Source organism: Strigops habroptila, chromosome 2 (assembly GCF_004027225.2).
Source record: "Strigops habroptila isolate Jane chromosome 2, bStrHab1.2.pri, whole genome shotgun sequence".
In the NCBI taxonomy this organism is placed as follows: Eukaryota; Metazoa; Chordata; class Aves; order Psittaciformes; family Psittacidae; genus Strigops; species Strigops habroptila.
In genome coordinates, this window is record NC_044278.2 from 54,782,771 (window position 1) to 54,803,576 (window position 20,806).

At 39.2% G+C, this 20,806-nt stretch overlaps 1 protein-coding gene across 9 annotated transcripts in view; it reads right to left on the reverse strand.

Moving 5' to 3' along the window:
- Nucleotides 1-20,806, reverse strand: part of LOC115603814 (cohesin subunit SA-2-like) — a 60,285-nt gene that overhangs the window by 32,986 nt on the left and 6,493 nt on the right. For 8 of the 9 annotated variants that reach the window (XM_030476161.1, XM_030476165.1, XM_030476164.1 and 5 more), the window contains 10 exons: nucleotides 19,916-20,062; nucleotides 18,353-18,449; nucleotides 16,977-17,053; nucleotides 13,462-13,533; nucleotides 11,685-11,889; nucleotides 10,465-10,616; nucleotides 9,083-9,156; nucleotides 8,510-8,633; nucleotides 3,512-3,610; nucleotides 1,374-1,453 (listed from right to left, as the gene is read on the reverse strand). In XM_030476161.1, the coding sequence (XP_030332021.1) occupies nucleotides 1,374-1,453; nucleotides 3,512-3,610; nucleotides 8,510-8,633; nucleotides 9,083-9,156; nucleotides 10,465-10,616; nucleotides 11,685-11,889; nucleotides 13,462-13,533; nucleotides 16,977-17,053; nucleotides 18,353-18,449; nucleotides 19,916-20,062 (1,127 nt within the window). Of the gene's footprint in view, nucleotides 1-1,373; nucleotides 1,454-3,511; nucleotides 3,611-8,509; nucleotides 8,634-9,082; nucleotides 9,157-10,464; nucleotides 10,617-11,684; nucleotides 11,890-13,461; nucleotides 13,534-16,976; nucleotides 17,054-18,352; nucleotides 18,450-19,915; nucleotides 20,063-20,259; nucleotides 20,375-20,806 lie in introns of all 9 variants that reach the window. The other variant, XM_030476167.1, reaches the window with a different exon arrangement.

Here is a 20,806-nt window from a genome sequence, read left to right on the forward strand (position 1 = left end):
CAACTGGTGTGTAGAATCTTTGTACTTCAACAATGGCGTGCTGCTCCTCCTAGCACAGGGACACTTTACACACATAGACACAGCACTGTGCTTTGTTCCAGTAGCTACACACCATGGAGAACCAAGTGAGGTAGAAATGGATGTCGTAAACACAGAACCAATATAACCCAGCTACTACTAGTGAGGCCCAAACAATGGTAATCCCTTCAGAAAAGCATATTATGTTCACAGCATTATATGCTGTTCTAATGCATATGCTGAAGAAAGCCTAAAAAAATGCCACTCAAATAAATGGAGTGTGAAGTGAGATAGGAGACCAGACTATAAAGCAGCAAATGTATACATTGCAAATGTAATTTAATGTAAATACCTACAACACCATATTATTTGGTCCATTAAAGTCTACAACCTCATTAGCAATGACCAATACTTCTGCCTTAAATGGAAAAGCAAATCCCACAAGGCTACTGGACAATAAGCCATGCTGTACATGGAAGTAAGCAGCTGCATCAGCAGAATTCAACTTATACTCTGAGGCAGAAGAGACACTTATTGAGTCCTAACATCTTAACTGTATTAACAATTAAATGCAGTGGGCATTTTATTCTCATTCTGCATTGAAAATAAAATGACAGAAAATCTGTTCTTCACATATTTTGCAAATAAAGCCATTTTCAAAATAAATAGGCTGCTCAAGGATATATCAGAATAGGATTCACATACTTCTATAACATTAAGTCTAGTTTTTCCTCACACTTCCAGCTTGCCATTAGCCTACCAAACCTATAGCTGGCTGGTAATTTCCCAAGAAAACAACTTTTCTGTTAGTCTTCCACTACAGGAAAACCAAGATACCATACACTTGCTCATTTCCTGTCAGTCAGTCTGCTGCGGGCTCAGTAACTCCCCCGTTCTCTGCCATGGAGACACGAATCTGACAGTACAAATTCTAGCAAGAGCCTCAAAGCTTAAGGCTTCCTGCATCAGGTGGGGAGACAGGGAAGACGGCAGAGTTCCCTGAGCTCCTGGTCAAGGCCTGGCAACCCTGGGACAGAAGATAGGGTGGGGACATCCCCTGAGACAGGCAGATGCTCTGTTTGAGAAAAGCCAAAATAAAAATATGGCATTTCCTTTCAGAGGGAAGATATAAAACGTAGTTTTCATACTGATTCTCAGCACAAGGGTTTTTCCTAACATTGGTATTTCCCGCAGAAAGAAAATGTCACATCTTAAGCAGCTTTAACTGTAACTCATAACCTGCCAGGAGCAACTGTTTCCCAGCATGTAATTGATTACAGGAAGATTCATCAGGATTGTATCTGGATCTTGTTGCCATTAAAACAATACAGTAAATTAAAAAAGAAATTATTTACTGTGACATAAGCATCAAGAGTTTCATGGCTTGAACTGCTACTTCATGGTCCTTGTCCAGAGGCATGGACACAATTCGATCCTAATGGATGTAAAATGACAATAAAAAGATGTAACATGGTTTGTTCTCAATAAACAGATATTTTTTGCTACAGCTAGATCATCTACACTAGTAGAGCAGAGATTTATTTTTATTTCAGCAGCTATTTCCTAAGAGACATAAGGCAACTTGATTACTACCAAGTAGTTCCCCAGCCCCTGAAAATTAACAGCATGTTAATTTTTTAACTGAATTAATCATGCAGTAATATGATATTTTTAATAGATGTAATGTATGCGTTCTCAAGAAATCAACTACAGTCTACAAATTAAAAGTGACTGACAACTTGTTTCTAAGATGTTACTACTGGCACTTCAGTATGTTAAATGAAGGTAAGCTTCAAATTACAAGCATTAAATAATCAGTTTCTCCCATCAACAATAAAGCATATGTACCTACACGTTACAGAAGCCAGTGCCTTGCTGGAAAGACAATTAGGACTTGAGTCATAAAGGTACTTCATGGAATAGCAGCAATATTCCTGACCTCCAGAATTTATTGTAAATTGGTACACATGCAAACACCTCAAAAAGATTGAAATGTTCCCATCTTATGTACCCAAGAACTTGCACTCCTCGATGTGGTCTACATCTTTAAAGTATACTAAACCTTTGGACTTGCTTGGTTTGGGACTAACAGTTTTCTTACTTAACACATAGTTTCTAAATCTCTAGATTCATTTTACTTTGCACCTTCCTTTTTCTCATAACACAGCTGCAAGGTGTAGAAGTCCATGAATCCCGAGTATGAACGCTCAAGGGCAACAGAGGGAGCTTGCAAAACTCTCACTTGCGGGAAGTGGATTGATGTTTATATGATTACATTTCCCATCACCGGAAAAGCATGATTCGACCTTTGAAAAATTCCAGATCAGGCTGTATTTTGTGTGTAGCTGTTTGCGTTTCTTTGGTTTAGAGAGAAAGGAGTTGTTGTGTTTGGGTTGGGGGTTTTTTTGATTGTGGGATGGAGTTTACAATAATCCATTTATATAGCATGCCCCACACAGAGGAAGATCACAGTACAAATAGACTGGAGCTATTTCATCAGTCTTTGAATACCAATCCTGCAGTTGGCTACACAGCTTACAACCTCCTTTTAGATAGAAAGATAAGGGAGTACCACATAACCATTTAAAACAGAGGTTAATCTTAGATAGCCAAATTTCAATCTGAACAATCTGTTCTCAAGATACCAATGTTAATCTATTTCTTGTAGTTTGAGGATATGCTACAAGTATTTTTTACTATTAGCAAGTGCTTTGATGCACAGGTCAGCCCTGCACCTTTTGCAAAAGAACAGGAATTACCACCACATGTGGGCATTGATTATGTACTGATTCAGAGGGACTGAGATATCAACCACAGCATTTTGAGCTTTCTTATTCAAATACTGAAAAGGCACAGCCCCATTGGGATAAGAGTAGCTGACAATATCATTACCAAGGGCAGGATTTTAAAAAAAGAGCTTACTTCTCAAATGAGTCAGGATGTTGGAATATGATAAAGGCAGTGCACAGGGTCAGTGCGGTCACAGAACAAGCTCTTACAATTACAGTGTATCACCCGACTTGTTCAAAAAGGAGTTAAAGGATCCTTCTTCAACATTCATATTGACATGGTGGATCAACAGAGAGCCATGCCCGCATCGGTTGATACATGGTCAGCCAATCCAGTATCTACAAGGTTAGACCATTATCAGAGCAGCAAAAAAAGGGACCTTTAGAGTATGAAATTCTTTGTCATCTGCCAAAAAATCCTGTAAAAATATCTGGGCGATTCTGGATGAAGGGTGGAGATAAGTGACCACAGTGCATGCTAACACCATTTTGTGCATGAACTAAAGTGAAATAAAAAATTCCATAGAAACAGAGGGAAACATGTCTGCAAAACTCCTTCATCCACTCAGTCAAGCAGGCTGTTTGTGCAGTACCCTAAGCTCCTGTCAATCAAGAAAGTGGGGAGATCAGCTCTGATCAAAACATCGGACCCCGTGTATACACCCAACCCAGACTTAAAAAGTAGCAAACAGTAATCTATTTACCTTGAACCTGATAGTAAAGAGATCCATTCTGGAAACAAATTCTTTTCTGCTATAAATTCCCTGCAGTCCCAGAAGACACTTCAACCGCACTTCAGCTTGCTGCAAGACAAAGAGAAATCGGCTAACAGTAAAAAACATCTATCTTTGATGTTATTCACTACTAGCATTTCTATTCTGTAAATAGGAGTTCTTTGTGGCTGCCTCCAGCAGACTACCCAAATACTGCCTCATCTTCTTTATTAGTGATATCGGTACCATTTTGTTTGCGTGCACATCTCACACACACGCGCATAGAGAAAGCTTGCTGTAAGCCAAACTTCAAGGTGACATCAAAGTTTGTGTTAGGCTCCTTAAAAGTCAAAGAAACTCTCACAGTCCCTACAGTTAATAAAAGCAACAGAATGCAAAAGATGCAGAAATTGTGCTATTCACCTTTTAAAGCAACAAAGACAAGAGTATGGATGACTCACTTAACACAACCATCACTCTTCCAAACATCAGACTTCACTTACTTCCTTTGAACACTTGACTTGGACAATCATTAAACACGGACAAGGACTCCAAGAAATTCTGGAAAGTTCCCAGAGGAAGAGGTACACCTTAGAAATGCACTGGCTTACCATGGTGGGTTCTCACAAATAAAAAATTAAATGTTGTGCCTTCTCCCTTTTTCTGTTTTATGCTAGAATGCTGGATTTAAGCATTCTGAGAAGAAAAGCATTGCTTTGAATTTGGCCTAATTAGGGAATTTAGGCAAAACATATTTATCCCTGCAAGATGTTATTTCCTACTATTAGTACTGCTGCTTCAGAGATGTCTCAAAAAGAAGTCTTTTCCTTACCCATCTTTTAAAATATCTCATGCACATTGCTACACTTCTCAAATGACAAAGCTTTGAATGGCATTAGAAAAGTAATTTTGAGGATCCTACATAGAACAATTACTGTTCTATAAACTTATAATGCTAAGGATATGAGCAGAGACACTTAAATGAACTGCAGGCTTCAAATCAGTCTCTTCATATTTCTTCCTTAATTCCTCTTGCTAACAATAGCAGTAAGAATAATCAAGGAAACCCAAGAAAGGAGACCACCTACATATAGGCTATCTGTTACTACAAGTTCCTGTTCACCTGCTTTGATGGAAAGCAAAGGATAATACCTAATAGCATGCTCTGACCAACAGTTTTGTATAAGACAAATAGATTCTCACATAGATCTGTGAGAAATCTAAAATAAAAGATCAACAGGTAACAATGAACCATTCTCTAACCTGCCCGTGACACACCAGCAGTACATATTCTATATTGTACTTTTATATAAAGGCCTTGTCTGAGAAAGAGACTGTGGTTCACACCTGCTGCTTCCTACAGCCACAAGGGCTCTACAGCACAGAACTCACTCACAAACAGTCCCAGCTTGGAACACATCACTGCACAGTGGCACATATTCAGCTTCAGCTGCCCTCAGTATTTTATCACAAGGCTTTGCTTGTGAATAGGAACTGCGTTTGTGCTTGGGGAGAAGGGGAAAAAAAGGAAAAAAGTTTGTGGTGGTCTGTTGGATCATCGTATAGCCCATGGCAAGCAGCTAGTAATGTCATTTGTCAGTCAGGTGACATTCAAGTGTAGGTCTGCAGATACAAATTTTAATACACTAAACTACACGACCTGCCTTCTAAGGTATCCTGTGCCCACCCAAAAGCTCTCAGTCATAACCTTATACGTATATGTTTAAGTATTGAGAAAATTAACCCTAGTAACTATGAACAAATAACTACTTCTACTATGACCAGTTCTGCTGTTTTCCTCTGTTATCAGCTGCATTATCTCTTCCTCAACCACCTCTCCTTTTCTAGGAGCTCTTCATAGCTTCTTAGCCAATCAAAATTACTTCACATCTTTCTAAAACTATCTCACTATTTACCTTCAGCTCCTTTCCACAGTAACGTAGGCAGGTACAAACACTCAGCCATCTACTCCCCTTGCCAGAACTACCATTCTAATCTTGACAAAATACCTGCCTCTTTGGTTTTTCAAAGCTGTGACAGAGTGAAGGGGAATTATGGAAGCACATTTTCAGGATACTCGGAATACACACTGCCCCTCAGCTACATCACAGTATATTTCGACCCTGACCTGCAAACAGACTGGCAGAAAACATCAGTGAAACAGTGGGCATCTCCAGAGCAAATAGCTCTGCATGGGCTTCAGCACTGCTTAGACACATTCAGTTACGAGATTTCAGCCTCACCCCTATCACAGAGATGGAGCCAATCAATAAGTCTTACAAATACGTGGTGGGACCTGGATGATTTGATGGGGTCACTGGGTCATTTTTTTTATCTCCTCAACACTCCCCAAATAATAAATTGGGAAAACTATGCCTACTTCTGAATTACTCCTGAACAGCGAAGACAATTCAGCTTAACTGTCCTGCTGAGGTAAAACAATTTAAAAAACTGACACACACACCCCCCCCCAAAAATCACTACTTATATACAGAGGCGACGTGTGGAACAGAAAACGACTACGTAAACATGACCATTTGAAGAAAGAAGTATTTCAGAAGTAGCCATAACCATGGGATCAGTTTCTATAACCACGCTGAATGGGAAGCAAAACTAAAAACCCTTTCAATTTCCTGAAATTTGCCAGGAGGATCACATGAACAGAAGTTCATTTCAACAGCAAGTTCCTGTTTCCACAAGATTTCTTTGGGTGTCTTTCATTAATGAGAGAATCTCAACAACTTGCCCTGAAGTTCCAGACAAAGCTAGTCTAATATGATAGGTGGTCCCAAGTATGCATCTCCAGTGTCTTGCCTTCCTGTCTGCTAGTTCTGCCTTCCCCTTTCCCCATCCTTAGTCTCCATTCTCTTGATTTTTCTGGTCTTCAACTCTGAACTTTTTACACAGCATTCCCCTTTAACACCTGCTGCTCAGATCGGCACTGATTTGAGTGGATCTGGATGCTGATTTAGTAGCTATATATTCCCTTGAACACAAATTAGGTGTCTGGATTTCACAAATGCACTGATAGTTGACTGTGCTTACATATAACACTGTTTAACTGCACACAGCGGTCAGATTTAGTATTAACTGATGCTGAGTCTTCAAAAATAAAAAGTTAAATTATATGTAGCAGATGAACGTAAAGTACTCAAAAATGCATCTTTATAGTAGTGTTTCACAAGTCTTACTGGGCCAAAGAGAGATCCTCATGCAGTTTTCAGCATATTACCACTGAGTTTGGAGCAACTTCTTGCACCTAGGAAATAACTTTTCACACAAAACTATGATGTTTCATATCAGGGTATAATGACAAAATGGTATCTCATGGGGGAGAAAGAATTACCATATTCAAATAAAAGACTTTGAAGACAAAATGTTAATTTTGTACTTACTTCCCTCTCCCCTCTCTGCTTCAAAGTCTCCCAAATGACTGTACTTAATCCTGTTTACAGCACAGCAGATTATCCTGGCCAGGTCTTCCCCCACCATTACAATACTTTTGTGGTTGTTCCACTCTGGGGCCTAAATTATTTGGCAAACTTCTCTATGTTATATTCTAAAAGAAGATTGGCTCTGGGAGATATGAGTTTCTTGCTGCCCACTATCAACAAGATGGGATAAAAATGCTCGTTAAGGAAGAGTAGTGGGAAATAACATTCAGATGTATATTAAAAGCACTACTGCCCCTGTCACTGACAAAAATGCCCTGCTCTCATTTTGGAATCAGGCAATTTGACAGTGGCTGCAAATCACAAAGCACAGCCAGGACAGCAACCACCAGTAGTGGCACACTACCAGGTCTCGGCCAAATGTGGAATATGGAAGACTTCTCACTTTACCTCACTCTGCTTGCATCTGCATTGCCTTCAGGTAATAAGCTTTAGAAAAACAACCATTTTCAATTCCCAGTAAATGACACTGGATGGGCTAAGTGCATTAATCAGAGACACCAGCTGTTAATTCTCACTGTACAGCACTGGGAATGAAAATACATCATCTTCAAAAATGACTTTTTCTTTTGAGAATTCTCCCAACTGAACATGTACTAAAAAGGTATTCTGATCAGATAAATCTTATGCAGGAAAAGATGACAGTTCTTGATAGACTCGTTGCTCTAAAAATCTAAATACTACCTTTACAGCAATGGCACAACGCAGGGAAGTAAGAGGCTTTGCGCTCCCCCTCCTGGCTTTGTGGTAAACTACAACTTTATTTACGCAACACAAACATTGCCTAAAACTGACACAAAACTGAAGATGTTTCAGAATTTATACAGAAACTAAATGCACTTTAAAAGGTGGCCTGCAGAAGTACCGAGTGCCAATTTTAGTAATTAGCCATTCACGATAAACATTACCACTCCTTAAAATCTCTCATGCATTTTAGAAGCATGAGAAAAAGCTTATTTTTGAGTTATTGTTTTCTTGGGGGGGGGGGTAAGGGGGAGGTGTTTGGGGTTTTTTTTGGGGGGGGGGGAGGTGGTGTTGTTCTAAATGTGCCTCTACTCAAAAAGAAAAAGCAAACTTACTGTAAGGAAAAGGAGAAACCCCTTTGGGAAATTACTGGACCTTGTGTAAATATTTTCTACATTGATTTAACTCCAAGTGAGAAATGCAGTATTGGAGACTATTTTACTACAGGCAATATTTATTTGCTCATTTTTATAAAATAAAACAATATGTTAAACGTAGCCATCAAACCTAAAAGCAGAATTTTAGTCAACCTTTAATAATACAGGTGCTTAAAGGATATAGGCCATTTTACAATTCAGTAATAGCTCCCGATTCAGTAACATATAAAAATAACTGCACACACAGGGACACACGCTGCTACAGAACTGGAAGAAATGTTCCGTTATTTAGTGGTACAGTGGCTTTAAAAATAAAACCTGAAACTGGGAAGAAAGTATTGTACCAGAGTCCTACATATCTACTCTCAAGAATTGAAATATTAGGATTCTTAAAAAGAAAAAAATCCACACTTTACCTTATCATACAGCATCCACCCAATGTATTTTAAGTAACTATCATTTAAAAAAGCATCTGGGTATGTTTTAATCCAGCTGCCAATTTCTTCAATGCAAGTTGCTCGGATCTCAGGGACCACATCGCTGTGAAATTATAACATTTCAATATTAATATATTTTAAATGTCTAATATAGTAATTATATTATTTGCAATATTTTTATCTTCTGGAATTGCAGAAGCATGTACAATAATAAAAATATTACAAGTATTTTTGTCTTAACGTTCCAAGTTAGCCTTCAACTGACAATTAGGCCACTTTTAGCTACAAATGTTTCATGCACTAATTACTTTGTAATTCCGGGCATCCTTTCAATCACAAATGCACTGCTCTATAGCCAGCATGAGGAACTTCAGAAACCTACTTGAGAGGTCCTTTAGTAAGACAGAATTCTTTAAAATACTCTAACTGCTACATTTTCCCTGATACCATCAGTGCCTCTAGGATGTTTAACTTGATTCTGCTATCTGGGCAACCTGAGCAGGAGTTTCCTGGGAATGCAGATACACATTGCAGCTTTATTTTTATTCTTACCGGTAACGGTTTAGAAAGGTCCCTTTGAAAATAGCGTTCATCATATTCTGTATCTCTAGAAGCTTATGCTCATACTGAAATATACAAAGAGAACTGAATGTTAATATTGGTCCCACAATTCACTAGATATGAAAAATTTGCATCAGTGTATTTACAATACTACTATGGTTCAAATTGCCAGTGTTTACACATAGTACCCATATAAAATGACTGGTCTGTATCTACACTAGCAATTGGCCTTTTTGTAGCTACATACTGGTGAAAGGTTTATCAGGTACAAGCTGCTAGCCTGGATAACAAAGTACTTGTTTGATACAGTGAATCTTAATCTATCAATACACAGAAAGATAGAGCACAACTATTCAGCAATCTTCACATATAGGCTCAAATTCTCTTTTTATCCACTTAAACAGAGGTGGAAGAAATGCAGACCAGGGAATTTTCAAAATGCACCTATTCCACAAAAAGCATGTATTTTAAGCAAGCCCTGAACACCTAGTTATGAACCTCCGGAAACCTAAGTCACTTAAAAACATTCTCTCACCAACAGCATCAGGAAGGGTGACAAGTTTGGGTTTTCACCCCCAACACACACATTTCCCATTAGTTCAGACTTACGATGATACTAAAAAACCCTGTCTCACATAAACTCTTCTTCCTACAAAAAAAAAGGTCTGCTTCTGTAACAGAGAAGTCCATGGACATGCAAAGCTCAGAATACAGATAACTGATTCTAAAGTCAGGAGAGAAGAAACTATGCTTGATGTTCATACATCACATCATCTCCACCCTCATGCCAGAATTATTTCTTACAGTTATAGGCCTGTCTCTGGGAGTCGATAAGAAGCTGTCTGGCTGAGCAGGGAAGAAATGATAGAAAGTGAACAGCAAGAAAGATACAGGTTATAGCTGAAGTTACAACCATTTTTACAATGCATTACTTAAACAGAGATGACAGCTATCCTGTGCCCTTTTTCATTCACTGACACTCAGTTCAAGAACCAACGTTTTGGCATCTAATTTGTATAAACATATGCAAAACTGCACACCCACACCACCAGAGCTACTGACGCAATTACATGTGTGTTTAAACCCATATTTGTGTAGAGATCAAGTGCTAATGATAGCAATTTAGAGAAGCAATTGCTAGATAGCAATTATCTAGAGAAGCAAGACATCACAAGTTAACAGTACATATGGCAGTTATTACCTTAGACATTTTTGTACCACTCAATCTAGCCAGTCACAACTGCTCTGCTTCATGCATTAGATAAATATATAAACCTTAAAGAACTGCAGTTTACTGCAGACCCAAAAGCAAGCTGTCAGTGATCCCTCTTTTTACATCTTCACACATCTCCCATAAAGGACACCTGACTAACCTCTTTCCTTTTTCTCTCTAGCTGATCAAGTCTGTAATTGGTCCTCTTGCCACTTATCCTCTTCTTCTCCACCTCATATAATCTTTGAGCATTGTGCTTGTTGACATCAAGGTTCAGACGTACACTTAGAACTGCTGTCAGAAGTTTCATTGCTAAAAGGAAAACAAACCCAACATATTTAGCTTAGCTCAGAGATACGTAGCATAAATATATTCACCACTCTACCACAAAAAGGATATGGTTAGCCACATCCAGTTTATTATATAAAATACAAACACTACTAGATTATAGTAATTAGTTTTAGAATACAGTGTTTATTTTAGAGGCAGACAGTGATCAAAAAAGGAAAATTTAGTTACATTACTGGTGATTTACAACCTCTGGCCAGAGTTCTAGTCAGAGAAGTAATTTACTGGGCAACTCTCTTCTTAGTTTCTGTAATTTTGATTTTTCTGCAAAAGAATCTAGAGTTGTGGAACTGACCTTCAGTAAAAAAAAAGAGAAAAAAAAAAAAAAATACACCACACAACCCAGCTGTGAAGCTGGCCCATAAAAGGCTGGGAATCTTAATATTTTACTCGAATTGACAAAAATTCACGTTCTAAGGATCACTAGATGGTTTGCATAGATTTCAAGGGGAGTTTTGAGCCTTCAAAGCAAACAGTGTACTTTAGAACAAATTATACTTTAAATGCTCTTTGTGGGGCATAGAGGGTATTTACTGGGTTTAGAAAAAAAAATAAAAGTAGTAGCTTTAGTATCATGCTGCATGAAACAAAAATGTATAATAAGGAATATTCTTTTTAGCACAGGGACCACAGGAATAGCAGCATTCCGACTGAAGCTCTTTCAGGTGAAGCATTTAATACAACCCATCACATTAATTAGTGGAGGGAGGCAAACAACAAAATCTAAAAACTGTGAAAAAATCAGTTACGGGGGGGGCAGAAGTAATCAGAACACAGCATAATTCTAAAGTCAGTCATGTCAGGCATTAAAGAAAATTTCTTTATAAAGAAAGAATTGGTCTAGATCTATCGTATCTAAAGCATCCAAATTCCACTCTGAAACACATGGGAACAAATAATTTATATTACAGTAACACACACCAGGAGGAAGGCACTGCCAGTGCATAGGACAGCTTTTCAATTTGGAGCCATTCTGTTTGTACACAAGTCAACAAAACTCATCATCTACAGCAACTCTGTGAATTATTTTACCTGCCAAAGTGCTTGTGTGTCTAAATGCTCTAACCATGGAGTCTGCTAAGCCTGTAAGCAGTGAGATGATAGTGTCCATCAAGTAGCTGTCATACAGGATGCTGCACTGGCATTGTTGGACAAGCACTGCAATAAATTCACAGAAATTGGCCTTGAACTTCTTCCAATAGGGTCCTGTTCTGATCAATGGATAGTCTTCATCGCCCTGCACAAGAAAAAAAAGTGAAGAGAAAACACAGTAATTACAAATGCACAGTTTTGTTTGTGCACACCATTTACATCTCTCTTGCATTTACATCTCTCTTGCTGAATATCAGAGTTTTGCTGACAGCCAGCTTCACCTCAACTCCTCCATAGCTTCTTTTACAGTTATTACTCCAAAGTAGGGTCATGCAACTAGGTTACAAGCAAGCTCAGAGACAAACTACCTTCATTAGAGCTACACTGTTACAATAGCTCACATCTGAAAGCAATGTATGTGAGATAGCTGTGAACGAATAGGTGGGAGAGGGCATGTGAAGCCACAGCATCATAAATAACTTTCACTGGCATAAACCATGAGCCTCTTCTACATCCTCACAGGTGATAGTGCTTCCCCACTTCAGCGTTCTTCCTGTTCCTGCAAACGTGTGCTAAAATCCAGGACAAAAATGAAGTGACTGAAAAGTGAAAACAACTGCGGTGTGAGCAGGACAGGACTGTTTTCCTCAGCAGCACCACCAGCTTAAGGAGTTTATCAAAGGCTACAGCTTCATGACAAATACTGAGTCATTCACCTATACCACTAGCAGATAGATCTCTGAAAACCTGCACAGAAATTATACAATCACAGAATGGTTTGGGTTGGAAGGGTCCTCAAAAATCATTGAGTTCCAACCCCACCACCACCACAGTGGGGCACAGAATAAGGCCCAGGCATGAATGGAGCCAGGGAACTCCAAAATTTCACCCACCATGGAAAACTTCATCCTAAAGGTAGCCCACTACTCAGCTGGTCTTCTTTTGTAACTTTCTTTCCAAAGCAAAGGACCCACTGCTTTCTTGAAAAATAAACTCACAGACCGACCTCAGGGATGTCTGCAACCCAAAGCACACTGGGAGTTTTGAATTTAGGATGCATTCCTAATCAGGTTGTAAGAGTCAGTTCACAGTCTAACAGTAGTAGCAAGTGCCGAGACAGACAATACAACTTCAGGAAATACCTACTTTATCACCATAGTTTACTCCTCAATCTGAAAAGGAGCACAAATACAGGAAGACATCTCACTTTTTAAGAGCATTTCTACTGTCCACATTCATCACACTGGGATACTGTTTAATGGTAACATGCATACTGTAAATATATAGGCAGCACAATGGGCACATCACCTAAATTTAGGCATCTAACCTAGGATCCCCTTAGATTCCCTCCCTAACCAGCAACTCTGTTTCTTCCAAAGAACTATTCAAATCACTCAGCTGAGGCTCCTGCTCTGACTCATCCTAGATATCCTTCTTTCTTTCATATAGAGTCTATGGAAAGAGAGCGAAGTCAAACTGAAGTGCCAACAAGGAGTTAAGATGAATTCCCCATAATGCTGCAAGTGTTGTAAGGGAAGAGGCACAACAGAAAAATATTTCTGTTCTCAAAATATTATGCCAATCAAACATTTCTGTTTGCAAAAGAATGTTTTGATGAAACAAGCCTTTGAATAAATTTTGTCTGCCAAAATCTCTGTGTGCGCACATATGCATGCACATGCTACATTACAGTTACAGAGAACGACAAGAGCCCTACCATGTCCACTGGCCAAGTAACTGTCAGGATCCAGGGATAGGCCATGAATTTCTTGTACTGCAACCCAGTTTCCTGTAGTGCATGAGACAAAATGTTAAAAGCTTTTCGTTGAAATGGCACATAAAGACAAAAGCATCATAAACCACTCATAATAGTTAAAAGGCTATTAAAACTTAAGGCAACGTGTATTACAGGTGGCTCATACAATCCAATATATGAAACAAAATCTGATTCGTTCTCATCTCAGTATTTTTTATTTATAAACAATTATGGAAGAAAAAAAAAAAACAAACACTTTCATATAAAACCTGAGTTTTCTTGCTACAAGTAAGAGACAACTTGTTTTTAAAATTTATAAGCAAACATATACAAGGTATAAACCTCATTACTAATTCAAAGGTATGGCTCTGCAGCAAGACAAAGTATTTATGCCTTTGCAACTTTTAGTAACTAGGTACTGTAAAATATCTAAACCCTGGAAAACTATTCTGAGCTTTTCAAATTATAGATAAATGTTTTCATTCTGTGACATGATTCAGAGATGTTTCCTCAACTGTGCAATTATTCCAAGACAAAAGGCATGACACCTACAGTTCTTCATTAGGTTCAGTGAAGCACTACAAGTATTTCTATTCCCATCTGGCTGTACAGTTATGTATATGTAGTTATCAAACTTAACTCTTCCACTGCTAAACATTGCAGTGACAAAGAAAGGGAAAGAAACCTACAAAAGAACAAAGAACTGCAAGAAATAAAATGCCACATACAAGAAGAAAAGCAGAAAAGAGAAAGAAAATAGTTTATGAAAGCAGCAAAACAAGCAGCAGTGGTCCTACAGACAAGCTTATGTCTCCACTGAGGAATACCGTAAGCCACAAAGAAGAAATAAATGCCTCGATGACCATATTAAAGCCCTTCTCTGCTTCCAAAGCCAGAACAAGTTTTCGCAGAATCACAGAAAGACTGAAATTGAGAAGGACTCTTTGAGATCATCTAACCCAACCTCACCTGCTCAAGCAGGGTCAGCCAGAGTAGGCTGCCCAGTGCCATGTGTGACTGGTACCCCCTGCTCCCAGCCCCTGATAATGTGGATATATAAATAAATAATATTTATATTAATAAATAATAACACCATCTTATAAGTCAAGCAGCCATTCTCTGTGAGCAAATGGATCATGTATTCATTCCATTTCCCTCATTATCAGGCCCTGAAGGTCCTGCGAGCCAAATAGACAAATCAAACAGGTTTCTCCTTCCCCTCCCTACGAGTCTCAAGGTTCCTGGGCACAAGCCTGATCACTCCCTCCCTTACTGGCCTTGAAGGTCCCAGGCACCTCGCCAGCCAGGCAGTGGCAATGACCCCATCACAGAACAGAGAAGCATCACAGCACCGAGGGCACTGTCCATAAAATGAAGTGGTTGCAAGGCCTAAGTGGGGAACTTGGACCAGAGCTGCTGCTGGACAGTGAGACCCTAACCCTGCCCAGCAGGAGGGACACCTCCACCATCATTTGCTTCCTCTGAGGATTCAAGTCCAGATTATGATTGTTATATAGCCAACTACATATTAAGATTTGACCTGACTTGCAGAGGGTCCAGGTGATGAGAAATTATAAGTTAAATTTATTACAAATTCTGTATTAGTAAGCTGATTAGAAATCATAAATGAAGTTGTATTATAAATTCTGTATTATGCTACTATATTGATTCTGCTTGTAGAAATCCCGTGCCATTCTAATCATAAATTCTCTGCTATACTAATCATAATATCCTGTTAAGAAAATAAACCTTTAATTATAACTATCATCAATCTGCCAAGAATCCCTAAAAGAACCTGTCTGCCCCCTTTGCGTCAGGTGACACTGTGGGCAGGCAGCTTTGTAATGTCTTCACAGATATTGGTGAGGCAGCACTTGTCCCTGGGGAAGCCATGCTGGCTGTCTTGAATCACCTCTCTGTCCTCCAGGTACCTTAGCATAGCTTTTAGGAGGATCTGTTCCGTGATCTTCCCATGCACAGGGGCAAGGCTGACAGGTTTGTAGTTGCCAGGGTCCTCCTTTCTACCCTTTTTAAAAAATGGATGTGATGTTGCCCTTTTTCCAGTCACCAGAGACCCCTCTTGACCACGAGTTCTCAAATATCATGGAGAGTGGCTTGGCAACTATATCAGCCGATTCCCTCAGGATGCATCTCATCAGGTCCCACAGATTTATGTTCAGGTTCCTCAAACGGTCAAGAATCTGATCTTCTGTTACAGTGGGAAGGACTTTACTCCCCCAGTTCCTGTCTTGTGGTCCATCTACTCGAGAAGTGTGGGCACAGCTTGCTAGGGGAGACTGAGGCAAAACAGTTATGCTTTATGTCTCTTTTTTCCCTATCAGTAAAAAGTTTCACTGGAGTAGCATGCTGACAAAATACTGCCCAAAACCAAAATTACCTGGTTTTATAACATACAGAACACAGCTCTTAAGGCAACTGTAGAACCTTTGTTTTTGCCCATCAGGACAGGTGAAAAGGTTACAGAGCTACACGACATCCAGGCTAATGCTAACAATAATCACATCTTTGTACCTTCCAGAGTGCCTATCCTATCATGAGTGCTATTCAGGGCTAATCTAGTTAGGAACGAAGTGCCAGATTACTAATTCATATGGCCAGACGTACATCGGATAATTTCTGTCAAAAATCAGCCCAAGTGCTACTATACTTCTAAAATGAAGAAAACCACATCAGCAAATTCATCTTCTGTGGGAATTTCTACAGCAGCTAGTCTTTGAGAGATGCTCAGTTAAAGCAAGGCTGATGGCTGCTGCCTGACAAATCAATTCAGAGGTGGCAAATACAGAAAAAAAGCACAAAAGTAACTGAGAGAGCGCTGCAGAATATTTGATGTTGGCATAATTAGCCAAGGAGCAGTCAAACAGAGAAAGAGTATTGTAAAGCTATGCATTTTTCTTAACAATCCTCAAGAAATTAGGTATTCACTATTGTTTTGACAATTATCTAAAAATCAGAAATACTTTTTTCTTCTTTCATATGACATGACACAGTTCTAAAAACTCAGATTGCCAGTAAAACAGAAGGGAAAGATTCAAATAAAAATATCAGCTAAAAAATATCTTTGAATTAGCTCATCAGTCATTCACAATTGTATTTTTAAAAGGACCTATCGACCAAATACCAAAGGAACTATTTACCTTCTGCAATGGCAGGTTATATTTACCTCCTTAAAGTCACTCTGAAAAGAACTCCTAAGAGAAAGACAGATTCATGAAGACTGCAGTTAGATAGCCCTAATAAAACCCTGAAAATAAGAGTGACTTAGAAGAAAAAATAACCTGCAACTGCTAAAATGGGTCATTACAATACTAAATTTCTCTTAAAATTTCCAAATTTCCTAAATTAAGGAAATGGGACAGAGCTCCTGTTAAGCAGCAGGAACTCTCCAGGTTGGCTATTCAGGTAGAGCCTATTGTTTATATAAAAAAGGCATGCAACCTCCAAGCTGTGCCTACCTCATCAAAGTTCTCTGTCATTTTTAGCATGACATCCTTCTTGTGCAAACTTTCAAACATCTCTGCTGTTACCATGCCTAGAAAAGTAATATTTTAAAAAGAATTACCAACACCATATTACATTAATCAAGTCCAAACACAGCAAGGATTTTATTTAAAATTTAGAAACATGTAGAAAGAGAGACTCTGCTTTATCTCTGTTTACACTGGTATGGGTAATATAAATATAGGGAGACATATAAATACATTTATAGTAGAAAATACTTGTGAACCAAAACTGAAATTCACATTAGGAAATCTGCCCTGTGGGGTCTGGCATGGCCATTTTCTCTGTCTATTCATTTGCTTCAAGGATTTGCTAGAATTTTTCTCCTCTGCTAGTCAAGGACACCAAAACATTACTGTAAGAGAAAGCAAAGATCTGGAAAAGAACTGTGAAGTGTAAAATGATAGAATCACAGAATAGTTTGGGTTGGAAGGGACCTTAAAGATTGTCTAGTTCCAACCCCCCTGCCATGGGCAGGGACACCTTCCACTAGACCAGGTTGCTCAAAGCCCCGTCCAACCTGACCTTGAACACTGCCAGGGATGGGGCAGCCACAGCTTCTCTGGGCAACCTGTGCCAGTGCCTCAGCACCCTCACAGTGAAGAATTTCTTCCTAATACCTAATCTAAATGTACCCTCTTTCAGTTTAGAGCCATTCCCTCTTGTCCTATCACTACATGCCATTGTAAAAAGTCCCCCTCCAGATTTCTTATAGGCCTAGCTGCTTAAATACACCCAGAAGTTCAAACTAACGGAACAGCCTTCTTAAAACTCTTTCTTGTCATCCTGAAGCATTCACTAGCAGACAGTCCCCAGAAGTCACTGGGTCTCAATGTTTGTTATGAAATAGACAGCTTCGTAACCCTCTGGTAAAAGTAACCACAATGAGGCAAGAGATTCCTTTTCCAGCCACCAAAGCAGGGAGCTTAATTTCCTAGTTGTCTATTTTCAAACAAAGATACTAGCCAAACAAAAGTTACAAAACAAATGGTGACTGAAATTTTATGTTTTAAAACACTGGATTTTAATTAGTACAGTCACCACAACCATCTTCCCTATATGGGGATTCTGCAAAGCGATGTGACGTGCCACTTCAGAAACCTGACCTTGCAAACCATGTTCAAATACAACTCTGGTTGTATAGCTGGTATGCTATAAACACAGTCCAAGAATTTAACCAGTAACATTCTTTATTATTAGGCCTTCCCATCTGGAGTCCGTCTTAACAAACAGTACAGATTATAAATACATGATTTTCCATTTTAGAGAGCACGCTTCAGACTACTCTCACCCACAGACAATCGAAGGGGACACTAAGAGGGTAAATTACCTTGACAGCCCGAACACTGAATGAAGAAGTTGATCAGATCTAGAAGTGCCACATTCCTGTCTTGTTTATAAGCTTCAACCCAGTCATCTACTACAGACTAGAACAGATTAAAGAAACTCATTAGTCAGCAGCTGAACACAGCATGCTGCACTCCACTGAGGACATTCATAACAAAGATACGAACATTGTTAGGTCTCCATTAAATTATAAAGACGAGAATAAGCTCCACACCATTTTGTTCCATTTCTAATAGCACATAAAAAAAGACACTTTCTGGGGCAAAATGAAGCCTTCAACTGCTCATTCACAAGTTCTGCTCCGGGCAATGTTGCCATTCACAGATGCTTTGCTCCTTGTTAATAGGGAAAATAGCCACAGCTTTAATAAACTTCATATAAAAAAACCCAAAACATCATCCTCCTGACTTCTTGCCAGCACTGAGGTAACAGTTTCATTTAAAAGTAAAAAAATAAAAAAAAACCCACCTCACAAAACATTTAACCTCTGCACAATCTAATAATTAATATTAAATTAATATTAGCAATTGTTCCTGGGAGTTCTCTTCAGCACCCAATTTGTGCAGTAGCCTGAAGCAATTCACATACTACACGTAAGCTAAAAACCAACTCCAAATTTCATTTCTAGGGCAGTAGAGCCTGTATGTGACACAGGCCTGCTGGGACAAGCCATCCAGGCTTCAATCCACCTCTAGTGCCACATAGGTCTAATGAATTCTAGCAGCAGCAGTCTGGACTTAAGCTGCTGCCTTTTCAAGCCCTTCACATCATGATTTGCGCAGCAGAAGCTGAGCTCTTCAAGGGGCTCTACTGCAGTTAACACAGCTGCAGCACGGCAAACGTCCATCCACACAAACATCTTGAAAAACTGAGGTCTTGCATCCAAAATATAAATGTACTTTTCATGTGTGCACACATACACTTTGCTTACAGACACCACATAGTGGAGAGATAGGTATAACCCTGTATAAGAATATTTGGGGTCCAGGTTTTAATCCTTCACACATATATACAAACATAATATACACATATGCTCACAGAGTATGGGGAGGTGGGTTTCCTCATACTGAAGAAAGTTGTTAACTATGCAGAGGCAGGGGGAACCTGACTATTTTGCAAACTGCTGTCAAACTGCATTGGAATGGAGGTAAAAGAAAAATACCAAAAGGCAAACTCCCAGGGGGGAGGAAAAAAGGCCTGATTTTCAGAATCCTGATCAACCAAAATTTTCTACTGATGAACCTTTTCTGTATGTTTAGAATAATTATATTTTAGTATGTTCAGACGTCGCTTTAGGAACACTGGTTTAGGTACATGTTTCCTTCCCCTTTTTAAATATCTGACAGCTACTTCTTTGCTAATTTCTTGAAGATGCATTCTTTCCAATAGCCATGCTCATAAAAGTTTTCCAGTCAAACATATTTCTTCCTCATCTGTGCCAAAACAGAACAAAATTTCAATGCTTCTCAGAGTATAACTGAAATGAGCACTCTATCTATGTATCTTCCCTTCACCAACTCCTCTCAGAAGTTGGAGCCAGAAATACCTGCATGGCCTGCTTCCCCATGCTAACCACTTCAAACAATGTAACCGCCTCAACCACTTGGCCATCCTGCAGCCGGCTCACTCTTTTGCTACTGGCAGAACTTCTCCTTATATTCTCACACTGCTGTCGGACCTTCCCCTTCTCTCTCTGAAAGTCAAGCAAAAAAGAAGTATGTGAGAAAACATGACACATAACAGCCAATACATAAATTATCCCCTAATAACAAGCTTATTTTACTCTCATGGTAATGATTTCCCCAGGGTGCTAACTTTTAAGTTTCAAGGACACAAATAAAGCCTTATCAAACATGACCATACTGGAAGGGAATGAAAGAAAGGGTTTACCAGTTTGAATTTTATCTCAACAATGAGTCATAAGCATAGGAATGTATAACAGGAAAGAAGCTTCTGACCAGCTGTGTACTATCCGGAAGGCATTTTTCAGTGGCAGCTGTAGTTTCTGCAGAATAGACAGCAAGCACAGAAACTCTTCTACATCTTTTCACTCACAGGGCAAACACACAACCTTCAAATTAACATCAGCTGCACACAATGCACAGTTAAGGAAGAACACTCACTGAAATGAACTGACTGTTCAAAAGCCAGCACTGAGGCTCTGATGCTAATGAAATTTGGGGGTCAAGCTGTACCCATTGACTAGATTGCATACAGGTGCACGTCCTGGGTTCAGCTGTAACAGCTATTTTTCTCCTTCTTAGCATCTGGTGCAGTGCTGTGTTTTGGCTTTAGTCTGAGAACAATGCTGATAACACACCGATGTTTTCAGTTGTTGCTAAGCAATGCTTACTCTGATCAAGGACTTTTCAGTCTCATGCTCTGTCAGTGAGGAGGGACAAAATCCAGGAGGAAGCAGAGACAGGACACCTGACCC